At 47.2% G+C, this 13888-nt stretch overlaps 1 protein-coding gene across 2 annotated transcripts in view; it reads right to left on the reverse strand.

Moving 5' to 3' along the window:
* Nucleotides 1-13888, reverse strand: part of KLHL18 (kelch like family member 18) — a 51831-nt gene that overhangs the window by 2818 nt on the left and 35125 nt on the right. The window contains exons 5-9 of one of the 2 annotated variants that reach the window (XM_083467015.1): nucleotides 12176-12336; nucleotides 8211-8347; nucleotides 5152-5374; nucleotides 2133-2237; nucleotides 1173-1284 (exon numbers count right to left, since the gene is read on the reverse strand). In XM_083467015.1, coding sequence (XP_083323141.1) covers nucleotides 1173-1284; nucleotides 2133-2237; nucleotides 5152-5374; nucleotides 8211-8347; nucleotides 12176-12336 — 738 coding nt within the window. Of the gene's footprint in view, nucleotides 1-1172; nucleotides 1285-2132; nucleotides 2238-5151; nucleotides 5390-8210; nucleotides 8348-12175; nucleotides 12337-13888 lie in introns of both variants that reach the window. The other variant, XM_083467014.1, reaches the window with a different exon arrangement.

Raw genomic sequence — 13888 nt, forward strand, 5'->3', positions numbered from 1 at the left:
CGAGTATAAGCTGACCCAAATATAAGCCGAGGCACCTAATTTTAGCACAAAAAAACTGGGAAAACTTATTGACTCGAGTATAAGCCGGTTCACACCACAAATCTGGTGGTGGCAGCAGTGGCGGAGGAAGAACAAGCAGCCCGAAAGGACCCTCACTTGAGTATAAGCCAAGGGGGGCTTTTTCAGCATTAAAAATGTGCTGAAAAAGTTGGCCTATACTCGAGTATATGCGGTATTTCAATCGAATGATTCTGATTTTATGTAAACTGTGTTATTTTTACCATTGTTATTCGCTCTGAGCCCGGCTTCGGCTGGGGAGGGCGGGATAGAAATAAAATATTATTATTATTATTATTAATTATTAGTATTAGGAGAGCAAGCGAGCACAAACCCCACAGGACCACCTGTTGCCACCTTCCCAAACTTTTTTTAGGGGGGGGGCACTGCTCCCTTGGTTTCACGAACCCATCCCCACTGCCCCCTCGCCCACCCTTTGAAAAGTATTATTCAGAGCCATAAAAAAAATAAAAATATATGACTTCCTTGATATTGTATGTGGGCTGGAACTGGTCTGTGACCGAAATAATAAATTCATCCATTCATTCTTCAGAGCAGCAGTTTGCACAACTCACTGAGGAAGGTACAGCAGTACCTTGGAAGTCAAACAGCTTAGTTCCCGAATGTTTTGGCTCCCGAACGCCGCAAACCCGGAAGCGACTGTTTCGGTTTGCGAACTATTTTGGGAAACCAATTTTTGACGGGGCTTCCGATTGGCTGCAGGGGAGAAGCCAGGAGGAGGGAGAGAGGAGGTGCTGCCGCGGTGTGTGTGAGGGAGGGGGGGGAATGGCGCAGCCCAAACAATCAGAATCCCCATGCCAATCCACACAGTGATTCCCGGACCATTCGCGGGCCGGATCTGGAAGGCAATTGGGCTGGATCCAGCCCCCAGAGCCTTAGTTTGCCGACCCATGCCCTGGAGCCTCTGTGCAAAGCCTACAGCCAACGCATTGCGTTTCGGTATCAGAGTTGTGGAATCAAGTTACTGCCAGGCCCGGCCTACCGGACAGGCCTGTTGGAAGGGTGGAAACAAGGATGTCACAGCCCACCACAAGTAGTAAAGAAACAGCGCAATGGGGGAAAAGGTAAGAGGTGCGGTGAGCAAAAAAACTCACGCTGTTGAAGATCTGCAGTCCGTCGTGCCCACCAGATACAAATATCCTGCCTTCGAATACGGTAACACCAGCTGCACTGCGGTTAGAACTCATCGGGGTGACTACCATCCACCTTTGCAAGAGACCAGAAAATGAAATGAACTGAGTGGCAGCCAAGTTTAAGGTGAAGGCTTCGAAGCACACCTTGCGTCTGGGCTGCTAGAGGCAGGGATGAGATGTCCAGACATACTCCACTGTATACCTGAAGGAGCGTCTCCACCCCCAGCCCGGACACGGAGGTCCAGCTCCGAGGGCCTTCTGGCGGTTCCTTCACTGCGAGAAGTGATGTTACAGCAGGCATAGGCAAACTCGGCCACCCAGATGTTTTGAGACTACAATTCCCATCATCCACTGGTCCTGTTAGCTAGGGATGATGGGAGTTGTGGTCCCAAAACATCTGGAGGGCCGAGTTCCCCTATGCCTGGGTTACAGGGAACCGGGCAGAGGGCCTTCTCGGTGGTGGCGCCCGCCCTGTGGAACGCCCTCCCATCAGATGTAAAGGAAATAAACAACTATCTGGCTTTTAGAAACAGGTAGGTAGCCGTGTTGGTCTGCCGTAGTTTAAACAAAATAAAAAAATTATTTCCAGTAGCACCTTAGAGACCAACGAAGTTAGTTCTAGGTATGAGCTTTCGTGTGCATGCACACAAAGAAGGTATCTGAAGAAGTGTGCATGCACACGAAAGCTCATACCAAGAACTAACTTCGTTGGTCTCTAAGGTGCTACTGGAAGGAATTTTTTTATTTTGTTTTGATTTTTAGAAGACATCCGAAGGCAGCCCTGTTTAGGGAAGTTTTGAATGTTTGATGTTTTATCACGTTTTTAATATTCTGCCAGGAGCCGCCCAGAGTGGCTGGGGAAAGCCAGCCAGACGGGCGGGGTATAAATAATAAATTATTATTATTATATTATGTACTCACTTGTCCGTCTCAGGTGAATAGGCCTCCACGGAGTTGAGGGAGGAGGTGCCGTCGTATCCACCACAGACGTAGATCTGCCCATCCAGCACGACTGTCCCCATGGCACTGAAACAAGGACCAGGTGTTAAGACTGCTTTCGGCAACAAGCTTTTCTTACAGGCTGGTTCCACTTCTCCCTGGTCTAATTGCTATGGCCCAGTTTCTTCTGCTTCCTCATTCTAGCCTGCCTCGCTTTGGCCTGTCTGGTGAGCTTGTGGGAATCACAAAACACTGAAGCCCTTCCTTTACCTGAAGGAGCGTCTCCACCCCTATCGTTCTGCCCGGACACTGAGATCCAGCGCCGAGGGCCTTCTGGCAGTTCCCTCACTGCAAGAAGCCAAGTTACAGGGAACCGGGCAGAGGGCCTTCTCGGTAGTGGCACCCGCCCTGTGGAACGCCCTCCCATCAGATGTCAAAGAGATAAACAACGACCTGACATTCAAAAGACATCAGGGAAGTTTTTAATATTTAACGCTGTACTGTTTTTAACACTTGATTGAGAACCGCCCAGAGTGTCTGGGGAAACTCAGCCAGATGGGCGGGGTATAAATAATAATAAATAATAATAATAATAATAATAATAATAATTATTATTACTACTACTATTATTACTATTATTATTTCACGTCTTCCGGACTCACTGGAACTGCCGCCTGGCTGGCTGAGGGACAGTCCTGGCCTCCCTGGACTTATTACTGGTTAGACCAGGGGAGGGGGAAGCTGTGACCCTCGAGACGTTGCTCTGTTTCCAACTCCCATCACCCCTGACCACTAGACATGCTGGCTGAGGCTGATGGGAGCTGGAGTCTCGAGGGCTCCAATTTAAACTATTGAATCCAGCTCGACATTCCCCCAGAGCATTTTCCTAACACAGATACAGGAAGATGTGGGCACATATATGTTTGCTTCTCTTCTAAGTGCTGCAAGAGTGCCAGAGATTTCGTTTTGTTTCATTTCTTTTAATTTGTATACGCCTTTCTCTATTGCTACACACAAGGAGGTTTAACAGCTGAACAAAAAACCCAAAATAGACAGCGAAGATCACATGCATAGTAACAACCTGATCCGATACAAAAAAAGTCATAATAAAAACGTAACTTTCAAATAAACAACTTATATCAAATAAAGCAATGTTCCATACAGTGGAACCTTGGTTCCCGAACTTAATCCATTCTGGGAGACATCTGAAGGCAGCCCCGTTTAGGGAAGCTTTTAATGTTTAATAGGTTATTATATTTTAGTGTTCTGTTGGAAGTTGCCCAGAGTGGCTGGGGAACAAGTTGTATATATATATTGGTTGGACAGGGTTCTCGAAGCTACAAACATGAGTCTGACCAAACTGCGGGAGGCAGTGGAAGACAGGAGGGCCTGGCGTGCTCTGGTCCAGGGGGTCACAAAGAGTCTGACAAGACTAAACAACAACAACATTATATATACAACAACTATATATATATATATATATATATATATATATGCAGGTTTTGGTGTCCTCGGGTGTCTTCCCGTGTAAAAGTTGGGGTGTCTAGGCGACGTTTCGACGAGGTCTCACTCGTCATCTTCAGGCTGGTGCTTTCGGCTTCTTGTTACTGGAACAGAGCGGGATCTCAGTGTTTGAGTTTCTATAAATACTGTAGAGGGGTGTGGTGTATTGCCTCAAAAGTTCTGGGCAGAGGGGAAGTTCCCAGGCTAGTGTTCTTTTCTTCTTTTGTTCCTTAATTACTTGAGGGATATCTTGAGTGATTACTTGAGTGATATTCTGAGTACCACTTAGGTGGGTCATTGGGTGTGGATTAGTTGCTAAAGCCTTCGTGTCTTGACCTCTTGAATTTGTGAAGAGTTTTTCTGGGAAGATGGCTGTACTGCACTTAGTTGTGCTTTGGCTTGGCTTCGTGTATAGGGGCGAGCTGTGGTTTTGTGCCCTGTGCCAGCCAGATCTGTGTAGGGATTGCAGGGGGGTGCAGCATCCGGAGGTGCCACTATGGTTTGGTTACTGGATGGTGTCTGTAATTTATCTGTGGAGAGGGTCTGGGTTTGGGTCTGGTGTGGTTGATTGGTGGTGGCGTTCTGTGTGCCTCTGGATCTGGTGTCGGTTTTTGTGGGGAGGGCTAATTTCCAGATGTCTGGCAGGCGCAAAACCACAGCTCGCCCCTATACACGAAGCCAAGCCAAAGCACAACTAAGTGCAGTACAGCCATCTTCCCAGAAAAACTCTTCACAAATTCAAGAGGTCAAGACACGAAGGCTTTAGCAACTAATCCACACCCAATGACCCACCTAAGTGGTACTCAGAATATCACTCAAGTAATCACTCAAGATATCCCTCAAGTAATTAAGGAACAAAAGAAGAAAAGAACACTAGCCTGGGAACTTCCCCTCTGCCCAGAACTTTTGAGGCAATACACCACACCCCTCTACAGTATTTATAGAAACTCAAACACTGAGATCCCGCTCTGTTCCAGTAACAAGAAGCCGAAAGCACCAGCCTGAAGATGACGAGTGAGACCTCGTCGAAACGTCGCCTAGACACCCCAACTTTTACACGGGAAGACACCCGAGGACACCAAAACCTGCATTCCTGTACCCGTGAAAATCTACGAAAACATATATATATATATATATATATGGCTGAGGGGGGACTTGAAGCCTGGTTTCTAGTGGCACCCGCCCTGTGGAATGCCCTCCTACCAGATGTCAAAGAGAAAAACAACTACCAGACTTTTAGAAGATATCTGAAGGCAGCCCTGTTTAGGGAAGCTAATAATAATAATAATAATAATAATAATAATAATTTATTTATTTATTTATTTATTTATTTATACCCCGCCCATCTGGCTGGGCTTCTCCAGCCACACTTTTAATGTTTAATAGACTATTGCATTTAAACATTTTGTTGGAAGCTGCCCAGAGTGGCTGGGGAAACCCAGCCAGATGGGTGGGATATAAATAATAAATTGTTGTTATTGTTATTATCTTCACTCACCTTCGTTTGCTGTTCATGCTTCCCACTTTGGACCAGGAATCTGTCTCTGGGTTGTAAACTTCCACAGTGCTCAGCCTCAGCTGCCCGTCGTATCCACCAATGGCGTACAAGAGCCCGTTCAGCACGGCGACGCCCACCCGGCTGCGGGCCGTCGTCATTGGCTGGCACTTCTCCCAGTGGTTGGCAATGGGGTCGAAGACTTCCACCACGTTCAGGGAGTCGCCTGCATAGAAATTTGCTGCTCATGTTTTAAAAAGTGGTCATCACTGGACTTGTAAAAGGGTAAAAGAGTATGGGGAAATAATCTACAATGAACTGGAAAATATGTTTAAAAGTGCCCCCCCCCCCGCCAAAAAAACCCCTTCATATGTTGGTATCATATGAGCGCTGATCCACAGCATTTTTTCTACAGCGTTTGTATTTGTGGGACGCGGGTGGCGCTGTGGGTTAAACCACAGAGCCTAGGACTTGCTGATCAGAAGGTTGGCGGTTCAAATCCCCGCGACGGGGTGAGCTCCCGTTGCTCGGTCCCTGCTCCTGCCAACGTAGCAGTTCGAAAGCACGTCAAAAGTGCAAGTAGATCAATAGGTACCGCTCCAGCGGGAAGGTAAACAGCGTTTCTGTGCGCTGATCTGGGTCGCCAGAAGCGGCTTAGTCATGCTGGCCACATGACCCGGAAGCTGTACGCCGGCTCCCTTGGTCAATAAAGCAAGATGAGCGCAACAACCCCAGAGTCGGACATGACTGGACCTAATCGTCAGGGGTCCCTTTACCTTTATCTAAGATTGGCTTGTTAAGAAATTGAACTGCATCCTTCTCATATTAATCCTTACAAGTCTGGCTGATGAAGAATTGATCAGGATTGGCTGATGAAGCATTGAACAAAACAGACTGGTTATCCGGAAACTCTGTTCCGGCGATATTTTGTGACGGATTATGTATATATTGCGCTTTTGAATTATTCTAGCTTGAGTGGCAAAGAAGATTTAGAGACTTTGATTGTAATTTCTGCTTATTTGTATTAGTCTATAAATAGCGCTTGGTGCCATTGTTATTGGCCATCGTGTTACGCTATATTGTTCAGGTGGTGGCGAGCGGGCAGACGATTGGTGGCTGCGTCGAGGTGTGCGATCGGCAGTGGCTGTGAGCAGGTGGGTGAGCGATTGGTGGAAGTGACCTCTTCTGCCCTCCCCAAAAGCTAAAAAACTTAATTTCTTAATTTTGGGGTTAGAAAAAATAGGGGTCGTATTATACATGGGGTTGCAAGGGATCCGGGTGGCGCTCTGGGTTAAACCACAGAGCCTAGGACTTGCAGATCAGAAGGTTGGCGGTTAGAATCCCTGCGACGGGGTGAGCTCCCGTTGCTCGGTCCCTGCTCCTGCCAACCTAGCAGTTTGAAAGCACGTCAAAGTGCAAGTAGATAAATAGGTACCACTCTGGTGGGAAGGTAAATGGTGTTTCCGTGCGCTGCTCTGGTTTCACCAGAAGCGGCTTAGTCCTGATGGCCACATGACCCGGAAGCTGTACGCCGGCTCCCTCGGCCTATAGAGCGAGATGAGCGCCACAACCCCAGAGTCAGCCATGACCGGACCTAATGGTCAGGGGTCCCTTTACCCTTTACCTTTCAACATGGGGTCGTCTTATACACGGAAAAATACGGTACTCATGAACAGCAGCTTCGCATTTATTGCACCTACTTATAGTGATTCAGACTATCCGTGTGATAAACCGCTGTCAGAGGGAAAGGGCAGGCCTTTTTCATATTTTATGGTGAACGGCTGCCGGGCTCGCCTTCCTCTGTGCAGCTGCGACTACGTGCCCTTGCTAGAACCCCAAATGATCCTTGTAGGATACCACGGGATGACGAATTTGCCAGGGTTTACGAGGGTTGTCACAGAGCAAGCAGCAAGGGGTAAAGGCCCCAAACAACAACTCTTGGATTGCTGAAAATCCACAGATTGGAATCCACTGTCTTGATCCAACTCTGCTTTGTTCCACACTAGATTTATATTGTGTGATTTGCTTTGGGCATACAATTTTTTTTTAAAGGGAGGATGAGCTGCATGAATCATAGAATCCTAGAGTTGGAAGAGACCACAAGGGCCATCGAGTCCAACCCCCTGCCAAGCAGGAAACACCATCAGAGCACTCCTGACATATGGTTGTCAAGCCTCTGCTTAAAGACCTCCAAAGAAGGAGACTCCACCACACTCCTTGGCAGCAAATTCCACTGTCGAACAGCTCTTAATATCAGGAAGTTCTTCCTATGAGCTTCACAGCTTTATCCGATTTTTCACCTATGGCAGGCGTGGCCAAACTTGGCCCTCCAGCTGTTTGGGTACTACAATTCCCATCATCCCTGACCACTGGTCCTGTTAGCTAGGGATGGTGGGAGTTGTAGTCCCAAAAGAAGAAGAAGAAGAAGAGTTTGGATTTGATATCCCGCCTTTCACTCCCCTTCAGGAGTCTCAAAGCGGCTAACATTCTCCTTTCCCTTCCTCCCCTACAACAAACACTCTGTGAGGTGAGTGGGGCTGAGAGACTTCACAGAAGTGTGACTGGCCCAAGGTCACCCAGCAGCTGCATGTGGAGGAGCGGAGACGCGAACCCGGTTCCCCAGATTACGTGACTACCGCTCTTAACCACTACACCACAGCTGGAGGGCCAAGTTTGGCCATGCCCGACCTAGAGAGATCAGGGAAGCCAATGGAAACATATCTCCTTTTTGGATCAGAACAGGATTGTGACACTCAAATCACCGGGTGACCAACCCAGATATACCATGGGTTCAGGCGTTGCTCTTAATCCCCCTTGCCAGCACAGGACTTTAATTCAGTGCGTCGGAGCACTGAGGCATATTCACCAAACTACAATTCACATTGCCCTTTGGCAGGGAGTCGTGACAGGCCAGCATAAAACAGGGTCCGAACAGGCTGCTTTGGAGAGCCATCTTCCAATAGCTAAACAGGTTGGACTAGGTGACTCTCGGGGTCCCAATTCTACAATTCCACATGCTTCCTAGGCATACATCCCTGGCAAGCAACAGAGTTGAAAGATACCTGCTGAGTTGAGGCCTCCCACGGCATAGATCAGGCCTGCGATGGAGGTGCAGCAACGGGGGCGGGTTTTGAAAGACGGGAGGTGGGGTCGTCGCTCTGGCATGAGGTGGTAATCCTTTGCTTCATCCACGAGGTCCCTGAAATCCAAATGGGAAATGATATACAGTGGTATCTCCGGTTACGAACGGGATCTGTTCCGGAGGCCTGGCCATAATCTGAAAATTTTGTAACCTGAGGACCGCTTCTGTACACGCGCAGCGCAGCAGAGCGCTTCTGCAAATGCGCAAAGGGTGTATCTGTATTTGTTAATTTTGTCCATTCCTGAATCCAACTAATGCAAGAGGCTTCATAATATAATTTCAAATCAGGCAGTGAGAAGCCTCCTCTATCTTAAGGTCAGTGTGAAGGAGGAGGATTGGTTTGAGAAGATAGTGAATTATTTGGGTAGGTTTGAACAATTTGGGGCAATTAAAATGTTAAAAGTTAAATAAACTTTGTGGAGGGAGGAGTGTTAAGGTGTACAGAATTGTACTTATGGTTGATTTGAATATGTTATTATTGATTATGTATACCCAATGTATCAGCCGCCTGGGGGGTTTCACTGTTTGTTTTCTGGTTGTTGGTAAAAAAATAATTAAAAAATTAGGATTAATGCACAGATGCGTGCTGGTAATGATGGGACAAGATTGAGGACTGCCGATTTTATATGGAAAGATGACTTCATTCAAGCAACAAGATGGTATGTGTTGGGGGAGAGCCAATCATTTCATTATAAATCCTTTGCTACATAAATGGCTTAGCAATGCCCCCCCCCAAAGAATGCCAAAAAATTAAGTGAAGAAGAAAGGAGATGGGAGTATAGCTTGTTGGGATATTCCCGGAAGCTCCAGGGAATTCACAGGGATTTGTTCTTTGTGTAATATGAGACCTTCCTGTTGTTTTTGTGAAGGAAGTCTTTTGTTTGCTGCTCGGAGAGAAGTCTGAGTGAACGGACATGTTTTGTACAGTTGTACAGTCAGAAATAAACCGTAGATGAAACAGACTTTCTTCTTTCTCCTGCTGGTATGCAAGGGGAAGGGGCTGTGCATCTTCCATGCAGGGAGATGCCACCTATCAAGATCTTCCTGGACTGCGGGGAAGCCAGCCAGGGTAGATCACCAGCAAACAAGCCCCGGGAGCCAGGGAGAGGGGCCGGCCTCTCCCGAGGGGGCAAGTTTTCCAACAAAGCTATGGATTATAATGACAAACGGGACTGTGTGCGGAAAATATTAACGTTTGGAATAATTATAAAAAAGACTTGGAGCCTCTGCGGAGTTAATTTCTTACTTGCCCCCTGGTTGAGGAGAGGAGGGACTGGACTTTGAAGACTTGCCGGGCTTTGGCGGGGCACTAGATCATTCTTCTATGAATAATTATAATTAATTGTTTTGACTGGATGTGGAGGGGAGAATTTGGAGGCCCTCCAGGGCTTTGCGTGACTCCCTGCTTGAAATCGAAAGCGGGATTTTACAGCTGCAATCAGAAGAGTTGAGAACAAAGAGAGATCTCTCCAGAGTAACTTTTGAGTCAACAAAGCCATAAGGCACAAGGAGATCAGAAACAACTAATATGGACATAATATTTGAGAAAGAATTAAAGGGACAATTGATGAAAATTAATACCTCACACAGGAAGAAGAAAGGAGAACTTCACTTGCGAATTTACAAATAATTATATATGCGAACTGAAGTTAATTATTATAGCTGTGGTACAAGGGATTTTATCAAGAGTGGATTGTATTTGATTTGAGCAATAGTCTGGAGGCAGAATGAAAGGGAATCAGACTACAGCACGTGGGAAGCCACACAAAATTTATAATTAGCCATGTAATCGATAGTTATTTGAATTGGTATTGCTATTTGGTATTAATATAATATGGCGCATTTTGGATTTTTGTAACTGAAAATTAATAAAAATTATTTAACAAGAGAAACCTAAGTTCTGCCGCAAGGCAGGAAGTTAGCACCTATGCTATGAATGCATGTGCGAATGAGACCTACAACTCAGAACTCCTGAAGTCGGGCAGCCGCTGCCGTGTTCCTCCCCTTCAGGCGACTCCATTTTCATTTGTACATAACGCTTTGTCAGAGCTGCTCCACAGTCTGCAGAATGAGGGCAGTGCAGTGTAATTCTGGATTGGACCACTTCAGACTGAGGACTCAGCTACATTAGTCAAAAAAAGAGTGTTTCGAATGCATTATAAACATGCACCACCAGATGGCGCCAGAGAGCAAAGAAAATTTCTATGCGATTTTCTATAGCGTGTTTTTTTCTTTCATTATAACGATTTAATTTCTGACTTATTTACAGAGGTTTTTTCCTGTGTGCAGATCTACCCTAAAAGTGGTCAAACAACCAGCCACATGTTAACTCTGCCTCCAAATTCCTGTATGCAGTGGAGCTCTACCTCTCTTTTAAATCAGAACCAGTGAAGGCAGTGAAGGTCCTGAGTGAGTGCCTGGAGGCGGTTGGAGGATGGATGGCGGCTAACAGATTGAGGTTGAATCCTGACAAGACAGAAGTACTGTTTTTGAGGGACAGGAGGCTGGAAGGTGTGGAGGACTCTCTGGTCCTGAATGGGGTAACTGTGCCCCTGAAGGACCAGGTGCGTAGCCTGGGAGTCATTCTGGACTCACAGCTGTCCATGGAGGCGCAGGTTAATTCTGTGTCCAGGGCAGCTGTCTACCAGCTCCATCTGGTACGCAGACTGAGACCCTATCTGCCCGCAGACTGCCTTGCCAGAGCGGTGCATGCCCTAGTTATCTCCCGCTTGGACTACTGCAATGTGCTCTACATGGGGCTACCTTTGAAGGTGAGCCGGAAACTACAACTAATCCAGAATGCGGCAGCTAGACTGGAGACTGGGAGTGGCCGCCGAGACCACATAACACCGGTCTTGAAAGACCTACATTGGCTCCCAGTACATTTCCGAGAACAATTCAAAATGTTGGTGTTGACCTTTAAAGCCCTAAACGGCCTTGGTCCAGTATACCTGAAGGAGCATCTCCACCCCCACTGTTCAGCCCAGACACTGAGATCCAGCTCCGAGGGCCTTCTGGCAGTTCCCTCATTGCAAGAAGTGAGGTTATAGGGAACCAGACAGAGGGCCTTCTCGGTAGTGGCGCCCGCCCTGTGGAACGCCCACCCTTCAGATATGAAGGAAATAAGTAGCAATCTTCTCTTTAAAAGACATCTGAAGGCAGCCCTGTTTAAGGAAGTTTTTAATATTTAATGCTGTATTGTTTTTAACACTTTATTGGAAGCCGCCCAGAGTGGCTGGGGAAACTCAGCCAGGTGGGCGGGGTATAAATAATAAATTATTTATAATTTATAATATATTTATTATTATTTATTTATTATGTGCAGAAGAATTCTGTCTCAGAGAATGTCTGCAGCGGTGCATCTCAGAATTCCACCACCTGCCTGTCTGAATGGTGAACTCGCATCAAGATACAGTGGTACCTCGGGTTACATGCGCTTCAGGTTACATACGCTTCAGGTTACAGACTCCGCTAACCCAGAAATAGTGCTTCAGGTTAAGAACTTTGCTTCAGGATGAGAACAGAAATCGTGTTCCGGCGGCGCGGTGGCAGGAGGCCCCATTAGCTAAAGGGGTGCTTCAGGTTAAGAACATTTTCAGGTTAAGAACGGACCTCCGGAACGAATTACGCACTTAACCTGAGGTACCACTGTACTGGATGACACAAAACTCACATAGCCCATTGCCTGCCCTGAGCTTAAGGGACAAAGGAGACGCAATCTGACCTGGCCGGGTCACCTGGAGGAGAACTCCCTCTCTCTTTTGCCTGCATGGTGGAAAAGGGATTCTGAGTTTGGGTCTGTGTGCCTGCCACTGTCCCACGCGCTTCCTCGTTGTGATTCCCCTCCTGGAACTGCAGCGGGCAGCTCAACCCTCGCAAACCCACCTGCACTTGTGGCAGCAGCGGACGAGGTCGTCCTGCTGGACGCGGTCCGCAAGGAACTGGGGTCGGCAAAGAGGCAGGCGGATTTTGGAGAGGAGCTCCGGCAAGAAGGGCTCTCGATGCTCGCGGTCGTACCTCACCCAGGCCAGAGCGGCTTCGAAGACCTGTTGGAAGCGGAGAGGGAAATATATAAAAAAGGGCTACCCAGGACGTTTCCAGGTTATGATGCTCTGTTTTAGGAAACTCGGAAGAGATGAAAGCATCAGTCCTCTTGAAGCGCCGACACTCCTTCAGGCTTGAAACCCACCCTACACCTAGGCAGTGTTAGAAATTATCCAGGCACCAGGCATGTTTTGCGACTGGTGTGGGAGTCCATTGCGACCACATGAGAGATTTCTAGGTGCCAGATTGCCGACTGACATCTCCACCTGGCTGGCCTCTCTAGTTTCTTAAGCAGGTAAACTGAAGATCTTATTTATTGCATTTATAGTAAAGGTAAAGGGACCCCTGACCGCGAGGTCCAGTCGTAGACGACACTGGGGTTGCGGCACTCATCTCACTGTACTGGCCGAGGGAGCCGGCGTACAGCTTCCGGGTCATGTGGCCAGCATGACTAAGCCGCTTCTGGCAAACCAGAGCAGCGCACGGAAATGCCGTTTACCTTCCCACCAGAGTGGTACCTATTTATCTACTTGCACTTTGATGTGCTTTTGAACTGCTAGGTGGGCAGGAGCAGGGACCGAGCAACGGGAGCTCACCCTGTCGCAGGGATTCGAACCGCCAACCTTCTGATTGGCAAGCCCTAGGCTCTGTGGTTTAACCCACAGTGCCACTCGCGTCCCATTGCATTTATATCCCACCTTTTTCTCCAAGGAGTCCATGGTTCAGCCCCCCCAGTTAATCCCTACAACGACCCTCTGTGGTAGGTCAAGAGGCTGCGACTGACTCCAATCTCACCCAGGGAGCTCAGGACTGAGTGGGGATTTGAACCCTGATCTCCCAGGTCCTAGTCCGACACTCTGACACTTCACCACACTGGATGCCTAGATAACTTCTGCTATGGAGCAACTCTGGAAATTAAGTCGGGAAATTAATATGGGGAAAGCAAAATCTCACTTAAGAGAAGGACCTGCAATGTTTTCATTGAAGCTTGTCTTTGTTTTATTCTTGATTGTTGTATCTGATATTTTATTTTAATTTTAATGTGTTGTAAACTACTTTGAGGCAGCAGAGAAATGAAATTAACAAGAACAATAAACCGCACAACTGGATGGGGGCGGATAGTGTCTCGACAGACCACTGTGGCAACCGTAACCAAGGTTTAAGGTGCCATTTAGCGATTAGCTTATATAATCGAGTTTCTAACACCAAACTCAAGGGCTTGGAATGATGTGCTACAAAAACCTGTATCTTTATAATAATAAATTTTTATTTATACCCCGCCCTTCCTAGTTCAAAAACCGGGCTCAGGGCCACTAACAACAAATTTAAAATACTTTAAAACACTTAATTATAAAAACAGCATAAAATACAGTATAAAAACATGAATGACAATACAATTCAAAAATCAATTAGATAATCCCCAGGGCTAGCTGGCTGAATTGGTCCTACTTGGGCCAGCAAGGAGGCCAGGGGAGAATTAGCTGTGGGGTCTCAGAGCGGGTGATCTTCATAAAAGGGGAGAGGGAGGGAAGAGAAGGGAAATAAAAGATCAGG

This window comes from Podarcis liolepis (genome assembly GCF_965112155.1).
Source record: "Podarcis liolepis genome assembly, chromosome: 12".
Lineage (NCBI taxonomy): Eukaryota > Metazoa > Chordata > Lepidosauria > Squamata > Lacertidae > Podarcis > Podarcis liolepis.